This window comes from Ictalurus punctatus, chromosome 3, assembly GCF_001660625.3.
Source record: "Ictalurus punctatus breed USDA103 chromosome 3, Coco_2.0, whole genome shotgun sequence".
NCBI lineage: Eukaryota > Metazoa > Chordata > Actinopteri > Siluriformes > Ictaluridae > Ictalurus > Ictalurus punctatus.
Window position 1 is genome coordinate 32,525,175 of NC_030418.2, and position 11,900 is coordinate 32,537,074.

An 11,900-nucleotide genomic window follows, 5' to 3' on the forward strand; every position below is an offset into this window, starting at 1 on the left:
CGGAGTTTGCATGTTCTCCCCGTGCTGTTGGGGTTTTCTCCGGGTACTCCGGTTTCCTCGCCCATTCCAAAGACACGCATGGTAGTCCGACTGGCATGTCCAAAATGTCCGCAGTGTATGAATGGGTGTGCACGGAAGGAGCCTCGCCTGGCGCACCCTGGGCCACATACTGCTGAGCGGGTAATCCTTCCACAATGCTGGTTCCACTGTGAAATGGAACCTCGACAGGAAAAGAAGAAGATTATAAATAATGAAATGTATAAGTTAGGGGGGCACGGTGGCTTAGTGATCAGCATGTTGGAGGTTCGAATCCTGTCTCCGCCCTGTCTACACGGAGTTTGCATGTTCTTCCTGTGCTTCCTCCAAGTACTCCAGTTTCCTCCCCCAGTCCAAAGACATGTGTTGTAGGCTGACTGGCATCTATCATCGGTGAGAACATTGTGTGAACCTCTGGGTTCACACAATGTTCATTTGTCTTCAGGAATCACTTCATCATGTGGTGTGTGTCGTCTCATGTGGTTAGTGTGTTGTTTTATGTAGCGACGTGGTCCTGGAGGAACGTCGTTTTCGTTTCACTGTGTACTGTACCAGCTGCATATGGTTGAAATGACAATAAAACCACTTGAACTATAGCCTATCCTAGTCTAACACTGGGGCGGCTGTGGATCGGGTGGTAGAGCGGGTTGTCCACTAATCGTAGGGTTGGCGGTTCGATTCCCGGCCCACGTGACTCCACATACCGAAGTGTCCTTGGGCAAGACACTGAACCCCAAGTTGCTCTCGATGGCATGGCAGCTCTGCTACCACTGGTGTGTGTGAGTGTGTGTGTGTGAGAGAATGGGTGAATCAGACACAGTGCAAAGCGCTTTGGATAAAAGCGCTATATAAGTTCAGACCATTTACCAGGAATACTGTGTGATGCAGAAATACGCCCTAGGTGGGCCACCAATCCATCACAGGACAGTGTGCACACACACATTCACACCTACAATCGTTTCTGGGAAGTGGGAGAAAACTGGCGGAAAAAACTGCTGGAGAGTTAAAGGTTCTCAGCTTCCTGAACATATACACACACATCTGATAGAGAAACGCTCTGTTTTAGGGTTCTCCAGACGGACAAGCCGAAAAACTGTTACCTTTTTCTCTAGAAGTCTAGGGCAAATGCTTCTCCATTGCGCCACCTTTAATATTCAGGTAAAACTGGGTTTAGTGCTTTTGAATGACCCGTGAAACAAGTCGAGATGCTTTGCCTTCCGTCTAGTTGACATTTAATGTCTCCAGAAAGCACCTTTAGTGCTCACAGCCAGCTGTTTATACGTTCTCTGTTCTGACCTGCAATGCCAACTGGCTCAGATTTCTGTCTGTCTCTGTACTCGTCTTTCTCCTTCATCGTTGATCCTGAACGGAGAGCGGTCAATCCGTCAGCGCCGTTTATTCTCCCCTCCTATCAGCATGTGTCTCGTTCAATCAGGCTGTAAACAAGGGCATGGATGAGGGAATACAACGCCATTAAATATAGTCAAGTGCTGAAAACTGAAGCTGAAGTGGACAGATTTAACAGATGGGCAGAAAGCGTTTCAGTTTCCTGTCACAGAAGCGTCTTCATCTTCAATTATAATCCCTCATTTATTCTGCTCACGTCTGTTTGCGAAAGATTACACGAAGTTTGTTTAGCAGGAGCTCCGATTGTGTAGACTCGTTGCTCGAACCCGGCACCGCACCGGAGGGAGAGAGAAGGAGAAAGGGAGAGGGGAGAAAGGAAAGGAAGGAACACTGACCGTGGCTTCTCACTGCCAGGCTCTCAGTTGCTATGGAGGCAATGGTAATGAGTTGTTAGGAGAAGGAGGTGTGAAACCTGGTGTCCTCAGAAATACAGCGGACACTTAGCAGTCCACACACACACAGATATATGTACACACAGCACTGCTGAAGGGATCTCTGACCGAAGTCATACTCGGCACCTCTAACTAGTCTTCTAACTGTATTTTATTCACATGCCGTGTTCATTCACAGTGAGCTCGAAAATGTACAGTCAACGCATTGATTATTTTACGGTATTATAAAATTGTCCGCGCGAATATTACTATTTTTATTATTTATTTATGTATCGATTTATTTATGTTAACGAAGCAAACTGTAAACATCGCTAACATCTCCATTTTTTCTTATTTTCTTTAAAAAAAAAAAAAAAAAAAAAAATATATATATATATACTGTAATATACACACAGATATCGCAGCATCACAGTACGCTCTCAGAAATAAAAGTACTTAACTGTACCTTTTCTTGTCGCTAACCTGGTACCATCAAGATGACGTCTTTGGTACCTTTAGTCTGTATCTCTCACGTGGACCTTGAAAAATAATTTAAACTACATACCGTGATTAAACCTTTAGGACCATTGGCGCACCTTTTAAAGCTTAAAAGTTCATTTAATGAAGACCACATGCACCTTTCCAGGTAAATGATACACACTAAAGGTTCTAAACGTGGTACTACTGGTTCCACTACTGGTTCAGTGACAAGGGAAAGAAAAAGAGTTTGGTACCTTTAACTCTGTGTGTAGTACTTCATTAAAAAAGCAATTACTCAAGGGTTCTTTGGGTAGCTTTCTGAACAGGTTCTACTTTCCCAAATGAAGAACAGCTACAGTATTATAACGTCTAATATAGAAACTTTACGGGTTCCTCGAGAAACGAGCAAAAACTCATTATTCCTACCGATGATCAATATCATTCGGCCAATAAGGCGCATCTTTTTTATAAAAAAAAAACGATAAACGCTAAATTTAAACGCATCGATGCCATTTTCCTCAGGGACCAATCAGACTGAAACCTCGCGTTCAAGTACGCTACTTTTGTTTTTAAGTTTGGAAGTTTTTTTTTTCCCTGATCAAACAATTTCCCAGAGTTACAAACGATAAAAAATGTACGCTCAAAGTTATCACTGATCCTTAAGGTCCAATTATGTTCTTCGAGTACACTATATTCACTCTCCCAGGTAAAAACAAACAAACAAACAAACAGTAACAGTAAAAGAGACGTATTCTTGAGGATAGCATCGCAAAGACATCTGGAGTACCCCATGAAGTCCTCAAAACATTGTAATCAAGTACTGTAAAGCACTCTTTGCCTTTCAAACTTTAAAATCTTACATCGCCAGTTCCAAAAAAGTTGGGACGCTGTATAAAATGTAAATAAAAACGGAATGCAGCGATTTGCAAATTTCACAGACCCGTATGTTATTCACAACAGAACAGAGAAAACACATCAAATGTTTCAACTGAGGAAATGTACCGTTTTAAGGAAAACAAATGAGGTCATTTTGAATTTTATGGCCGCAACAGGTCTCAAATAAGTTGGGACGGGGGCAATGAAAGGCTGGAAAAGTAGGTGTTAGTAAAAAGAAAAAGCTGTAGGTTAATTGGGAACAGGACAGTGAGATGATCGGGTATAAAAAAAAAAGAGTTATCTTAGAGAGGCGGCGTCTTTCAGAAGTAAAGATGGGCAGAAGTTCACCAATCTGCGAAAAACTGCGTCTCCGATTTGTGGAACAATTTCAGAATAATGTTCCTCAACGACCCACCACCGTCCCTCCCCTTCAGGAGGCGTCTATTAAAAGAATAATTTGCTCTTTTTTTCATAGAACACTTGATAGAAATAGGGCTTCGCTTCATCTTCGGCTGTTAATCAATAACTTTTAAGGCCACTGTGCTCTACTTTTTACTGTACACTGAGATCTTTGCTGTGGAGTGAAACATCACGACATGACGACCAAAAATTCATCAACTGGCAAGAATTAAATTCAACAAAAATAAATACAACACGGTCAGATTTTATTTATTAGTCATGACGACAACATGATGAATGAATATACGTTTTAAGAAATGTGTTTTTTTTAATGGATTATTATTATTTGAATAAAAACAGTATGTGTGACGCTATAATAAAAATATGATTCAAAATAAAAAGATTTCAGGTGTTAGCTATTAAGAGATACAAAAATCAATGTAAATGTTAGGAGAATACTTGTGTTGTCATTTGAATAAAACTTATGACATCACAAATATGAAAAAAATATAAATAACTTTGACTTAGTAAGGAATGAAATACTCGAGGGCGATATAGTTATAATGCCGAAGATTATTACTGCCTGCTTTCTACCGGGAAATCACACAATCCTCTGTCCGGAAGATTTTTCTATAGTGGAAATCTGACCACCCCATGTCTGTTAGAAAGCACTGACGCTGGAGACTCCTTCCAAAAACTTTTTTTTTTTTTTAAAAAAGCACCTTCTGACCAATCAGAATAATATACAGTATGTAGTTTGTACTGTAGAGGTAATGATGAACACACTGTCTGTTCGTACTGCGGTCCAAACCCTGTAATGAAGCCTTGGACTGCAGTACATTTCACACATATGCGTGTCTGTTTTCGAACAGAAGTGCCACACGAGACATCGTGACTGTCCTGGCACGCTGCTGGGCATTCCAGGGGGCAGTAAATTAGCCGCATTGCCCGACGGGCTTGTTTGGGACGGTGTGCCAGCATGCCAGGAATACACAGATACCCAGGCCACAATCGACATTCCTCGGCTCTATCACGTCAGGATGCGTGGGAAACGTTTCCGAGTGGTACGGCTCTGAGAACGGACGTCACTGCGAACGGAGAGGACATTTTGAACGTGTTGTAAGGGGAACTACCTGAGGAGAACGCAGGAGCTGCCATCTGCCTGAGGTGTCTGTTAGTGGGACGTATCACATCTTGTTTAAAGCACACGAATTGAATGAGATTTATATATATATATATATATATATATATATATATATATATATATATATATATATATATATATATATATATATATATATATATATAAATGTGTGTATATGTATATTTTAATGTAAAGTTTATGAGTTTATTCCATGCTCCAAGTTCCTACTTCACAGTACATACTGATGACCATAAGGTTTAACTATGCATCAGACAGTCCAGACGTCATCCAGGAGTTTCAGACTTATCTGTTATATGTTTGAATCAGACTAAATCTGATTTAAACATATAACAGAATAAACATGCCACCCAAGCCATTTCAAATGTTATCCCCACATATTGCTTCATTTCCTCCTCATGCTAGCCAGAATTAGGATGCAGTTTTGCAGTCGTCCTGCAGGGGCCGCTCTGTTCCCTCATCCCATTTGTCATCAGAAACAACACACCATGCTCAGTTCCCCTGTTTCTTGTAATCTCTTGTCTATCTCGCTGAATCACATGCCCCATTGACCTCACTATCCGACTCCATTGATGTGATCAAGGGGTGCTTATGGAGAAAACGTGCTTTCTATTCTGGCAGAACAATTCATTCAGCTCCCAGGCGCTACACTACCACGGCTACTTTTACAACGAAGCTGGTTTAAGCCCTGACTGCTGACATCAGTTTACAATCTCCACAATGTTCATGCGTATGTATATATACCGACTTGTATGATTTTGCGTAATCTTACCGGTGGACAGTCAAAGAGAAAAAAGACCTCGCGACGGCCAGGAAGGCTCTTGGACTCCATATTTACACAAACAATATGGAAGGTTTCTGATTGGGGTGTTCTACTGATATTACTTTTATTAATACGTATGTAAAGGAAAGGTAAAGGACATTTAAACATTCAACAGATAAATAACGAAATGTTAACTGTCCAATATCACTGGAATTACACGTTACTTTGAAATATAATCAATAAAATAATTCAGCAATTGTATATGTTTTACGTAAATGAATCAAAATCCATAAATTTCATTCTTAAAGCATCATTTACCACGAGTTGTCAATAATAGGTTATGAAAAGGATACATTTTAACCTAGTGTCCCGTAACATTCACTCAAAAAGCTGCGCCCCTATGAAATATTTGGACAAATCACATGTTCAACAGGAAGTTGAACATCATCTAAATCATGGAGATCATGGAAAGAAGAAAAGTTCTCTCATTCATTTTTCCCCTTCATTTTTCAAAGATATTGCCTGACGAGGCCACGTTGAAAGTACAATGCTGTTACCAGAATTATACAGTAGATTAAAAGTCAATGTATTAATTAAATGTGTTTGAACATACGTTTAAATATGGGTGGCTATGGTTCAGGTGGTAGAGCGGGTTGTCCAGTAATTGTAGGGTTGGCAGTTCGAGTCCCGGCCCACATGACCCCACATACTGAAGTGTATATGACTCCACATACTGAAGTATATATGACTCTACATGACTCCACATACTGAAGTATATATGACTCCACATACTGAAGTGTATATGATTCCACATGACTCCACATACTGAAGTGTATATGATTCCACATGACTCCACATACTGAAGTGTATATGACTCCACATGACTCCACATATTGAAGTGTATATGATTCCACATGACTCCACATACTGAAGTATATATGACTCCACATACTGAAGTGTATATGACTCCACATACTGAAGTGTATATGATTCCACATGACTCCACATACTGAAGTGTATATGATTCCACATGACTCCACATACTGAAGTGTATATGACTCCCCATGACTCCACATACTGAAGTGTATATGACTCCACATGACTCCACATATTGAAGTGTATATGACTCCACATACTGAAGTATATATGACTCCACATACTGAAGTGTATATGATTCCACATGACTCCACATACTGAAGTGTATATGACTCCACATGACCCCACATACTGAAGTTTATGACTCCACATACTGAAGTATATATGACTCCACATACTGAAGTGTATATGACTCCACATACTGAAGTGTATATGATTCCACATGACTCCACATACTGAAGTGTATATGACTCCACATACTGAAGTGTATATGATTCCACATGACTCCACATACTGAAGTGTATATGACTCCACATGACCCCACATACTGAAGTTTATGACTCCACATACTGAAGTATATATGACTCCACATACTGAAGTGTATATGACTCCACATACTGAAGTGTATATGATTCCACATGACTCCACATACTGAAGTGCATATGACTCCACATACTGAAGTATATATGACTCCACATGACTCCACATACTGAAGTATACATGACTCCACATACTGAAGTGTATATGACTCCAGATGACTCCACATACTGAAGTGTATATGACTCCACATGACTCCACATACTGAAGTGTATATGACTCCACATACTGAAGTGTATATGACTCCACATGACTCCACATATTGAAGTATATATGACTCCACATACTGAAGTGTGTATGACTCCACATACTAAAGTGTATATGATTCCACATGACTCCACATACTAAAGTGTATATGATTCCACATGACTCCATATACTGAAGTGTATATGACTCCACATGACTCCACATACTGAAGTGTATATGACTCCACATGACCCCACATACTGAAGTTTATGACTCCACATACTGAAGTATATATGACTCCACATGACTCCACATACTGAAGTGTATATGACTCCACATACTGAAGTGTATATGATTCCACATGACTCCACATACTGAAGTGCATATGACTCCACATACTGAAGTATATATGACTCCACATGACTCCACATACTGAAGTATACATGACTCCACATACTGAAGTGTATATGACTCCACATGACTCCACATACTGAAGTGTATATGACTCCACATGACCCCACATACTGAAGTGTATATGACTCCACATACTGAAGTGTATATGACTCCACATGACTCCACATACTGAAGTGTATATGACTCCACATACTGAAGTGTATATGACTCCAGATGACTCCACATACCCAAGTTGCTCCCGATGGCAGGTTAGCACCTTGAATGGCAGCTCTGCTACCACTGGTGTGTGAGTGTGTGTGTGAATGAGACACAGTGTAAAGCGCTTTAGATAAAAGCGCTATATAAGTGCAGACCATTTACCATTAATTGTGTGTTTGTTCTTAGACTGAAAGTCACAAAATGACTGAACACCTTTATGCACTGGAAAGTTGTAATTGTAAGTTACATAATTACTTCCTCAAACCAAAACAAGTGCCCTTCTCTCATTTTTCACCGGATCTCCGATGCTACCGTCACTGTCGAGTAGAAGAAGCTACTTGTTTTAATTTTACTTAACGTCACCACCATGTTTAACTCTACGCCTAATCTTCACTCTCATTTCACACGGCTTTCTGGCGTTCTCTCAGACTCGCGAACAGAACTCCTGATGCGGTTTCTGACACACTGTTATCTACAAAAAACACGAGTCGTGGTTTCACGGTGAAGCTGAAACACGTTTCACTTTCAAAACGAGCCTATTTCGATATTTATTTGACTTATACGCAAATTGTATTGCGTGATTAATCATATTCATTCTCTAAAGTTATGTGATGATTCCACAATAAAGCAGGACGCTAAAAGATTTTCTTTACTTAGTAACATAGACCTCGACTGATCGATAACCTTTAAGGGAAACAAATCGGATCACTTACTCGTTGAAGACGAGGTCCGGGGCGAAGTAGAGCATCTGGGCATTGGTGTGTTTGTAGGATCTCCAGCTGAGCGAGAACGAGGACAGACACATCCACGAGTACTGGATCAGCGTGATCTGGTCCTCGATGGGCAACGTTCGGAAACCTGCGGACAGCAAGAGCATCACTATAGAGGGACTGAAATACAACAGAAGCGAGCGTCTGCTTACTGAGCCGAGACTCTGTGTGTCGCTCTACGTGTTAAGAATGACCCCAGTGATACATGAACAAGCATTTAAACAAAGTTGTGTACACACAGGTAGATAGAGTCAGGCTGTTTTCCTGCTACCATAGCTGGATGTTTACTCATGCTAATATTTGTCTAGACGCAGTAAACTGTTGCACTCGATCACTAGAATTAGCATTACATGAAGCGCCCAAGGCCTTGGTTTATTACCTTGTCGTCTATGGAGAACTCAGAGGACACGTAATGCAGCTCTCGGTCTGCTTTATAACGTCTCACGTGCTTATCATGAGTCAAACAGGAGGAGGAGACGGAGGTCTCAGTTCAGCCAAACTCCATTTTTACCAAATGGAGCTAGTGCTGGTGCTTTAGCAGGTTTCCTTATTTTTCAAATGAACTGTGTAACTTTTTCCATCTCGAAGAGGTCTTTCTGTTCACTGACTGAATGACTGATCCCTGCCGTTTCAAAACCATGGAAGTATTCGATTAAAATCTGTTATCCAAGATCTCTGTACATAAAATTCATTCCTTACAAAGGTCTGAGTAAGCAGCTCAATACAATGTAAAAATCTATGACTTCTCTCGTATCTGGCCCTGTAGCTAGTCGCTGGTCTGATGTGCGTCCTTCAGCTAAATAATCTACATAAACACGTGTGATTGGATGAACGAAGGAGGCGGGGCCGGATTCAAGAAAATCCTCTTAAGAAAGAAGCTAAGAAAGATCAATTCGAAGACGCTCGTAAGAAGATTCCTGAGTGCAATTAAGAAACTTCTCGAATATTTTCTTAAGAACATCTTAATTTTTTTCTTAAGAATAAAATGACAGTAGTGGAATAGCTACAACAAATTCAATACTGACAAATTTTATTTATTATCTTTTTTTTTTTTTTTTTTTTTTTTTTAAAAGTAGCAATCACATCCAGATCATTTATTCAAATGTAGAGGGTGTGAGAGGTGTTCGTTTAACAACATTGACCGACATTAACCATCCTAGGAAAACTTACTTGCTGGAAAATGGAAACCATTAAGCCGAGTTTATATATATATATATATATATATATATATATATATATATATATATATATATATATATATATATATATATATAGTAGTTATACAGTATTTCTTATATGTTGCAAGTTTGATCATTTTGTAATGTTTAATATTTAAAACAACTCATTAAAAATAGTACCCTTTGGGAATCTACGACAAATCGTAAGTTATCCTAACTTTAAGAAGTTATTCAGGATGATTTAAAAAAATATTTCTTTTTAAGAAGTTGAATTTTTCTTAAGTTTTGTCTTAGGAAAAATCGTAAGAAAAAAAAAAAAAATACAACCATAAAAACAAGAATATGCTTAAGAAGAATTTCTTTGTTTCGGGAATACAAAATATTCCTGACTTTTTTTTCCCTTAAGTTAGAAAATAAGAAGAAAATGGCGGTTAAGAGGAATTTTATTCTTAAGAATGTTTCGTGAATCCGGTGCCTGGTACAGAACCCATGATTGTTGATGTTTAGAAAACTGGAGTCACTTAACTCTGCTTCAGTTGCCTAATTCTGCTACAGTATTTTGTACACAGTTGGATCCACTGAAATACTTTGTTGGATCCACATCTGGCCGCAGTCCAGTAGCTGATGACTCCTTCACCAGAAACGTTTTTTCCTACATTAGTACTCAGAGAAACTCCACTACTCGTGCTATGGTTACTCCTACGTCCTGAGCACGGACTGGTTAGTAGTTCTTACGCACGAACTGGTTTGTCATTGGACAATTTGGAATCCAGTTTGATCTGGACAATGCGTTTGTTGGAAGATGGTCGGAAATGGTTGGATGGTTGGACCGATCGAGGTTTGGCACAGGCTCTGGAACCAGCACCATTACCATGTCAGGGGAAACGGCTACCAGTCAGTGAGCCGTGAGTCCGTTTCAGACTGACACGACTTCAAAGACCTTGTATAGGTTTTAATGTCTCAGCAGGGCTGCAAGAATCTCGTAAACATTTCTCGTTAAAAGTAAGCACTTACTCATTGACTCTTATGTAATGCAGTTGTCTGTACACTTCCCACTGTGAGCGCTAAAGGAAAACATGGACACGCGCTGGTGCCGTGCATGACATCATTACGGAAATATGTGAATCGTTTAATAAAATGCTCTTTAATATTAAGTACAATAATACATCCCCGACGTCGGACTTTATGCTCTTGTATACGGACGAATCGTCAAAACGAAGCGAATTCCACCGATATTCTCGTTATTCGTATAACTGTATTAATATTATCAATAAATGTATTTTCTTTTCTTTTTACATGTATGTGTGAATTTTACAAAGCGTGTATTTACTGGTACTTACTCCCAGCTGCCATGGAAATGCTCTTGGAGGTGTGGTTTGATAAATATAATTGACATCCATAATAACCGATTATTATAATAAATAAATAATAATACATTTCTGGCAGAAAATATGTACGGAACAAGCCAGGATGTGTTGGCGTGATGCTGTTTCCACCCCCAACGTCGATCAAAGTGTTTTATTCCTCTTCGACCGCAGCAGTTTGTCAAACATCGCAAGTTTGTTAGTTAGTTCCTGTCACGTTACAGCAGCGATAAACAGTCGTTCCCTCACCAGCCTCTATTTTATTCTTTAGAACTCTATTTTAGCCTTTATTTTATTATTTCGAACTCTTTCATAGAGTTAACAAGAATGAACAAAAAGAAAAGAAAAGGACACCACAGCTTGGTACCGATAAACCGCCGAGTCCTCTGTCCTGACGAATGTCACTTGAATTTTACACTTTAACTGATTGTTACTGACTGACACTGGAGACTCCTTCCGAAAAACGCCAAATAAACGTCGCCTCACTGAAAACTTCACCGTATCAGTAACTACACACAGGTTTGTAATCTGTTTAGATGGAGCGTCCGCCAAATCTTAGCTGTCACGTTAGAAATTCGAAGCTGTTAGAACAAGTGCATTAATATAATAACCCTCAGACCAATCACAATCGAGAATTCAGCAGTGCTGTGGTATTAGGGTTGATATTAAACAACAGCAGGGAAAAGTTTAAAGCTTTTAAACTAACGAGCGATCTTTTAAACAAGTGTAGATTACATTCTTAACACTAAGGAGGACTATTTTTTTTTTTTTCAGAAGTAAATGAATACCGCTTCATTAACACACTGAGCTAACCGATAACGCG

General features: G+C 39.6%; 1 protein-coding gene across 4 annotated transcripts in view; it reads right to left on the reverse strand.

Moving 5' to 3' along the window:
* The window catches only part of nr3c2 (nuclear receptor subfamily 3, group C, member 2), a 120,495-nt gene that overhangs the window by 22,914 nt on the left and 85,681 nt on the right, over positions 1–11,900 (reverse strand). For all 4 annotated transcript variants that reach the window (XM_017464001.3, XM_047153850.2, XM_017464000.3 and 1 more), the window contains one exon: positions 8,479–8,623. In XM_017464001.3, coding sequence (XP_017319490.1) covers positions 8,479–8,623 — 145 coding nt within the window. The remainder of the gene's footprint in view (positions 1–8,478; positions 8,624–11,900) is intronic.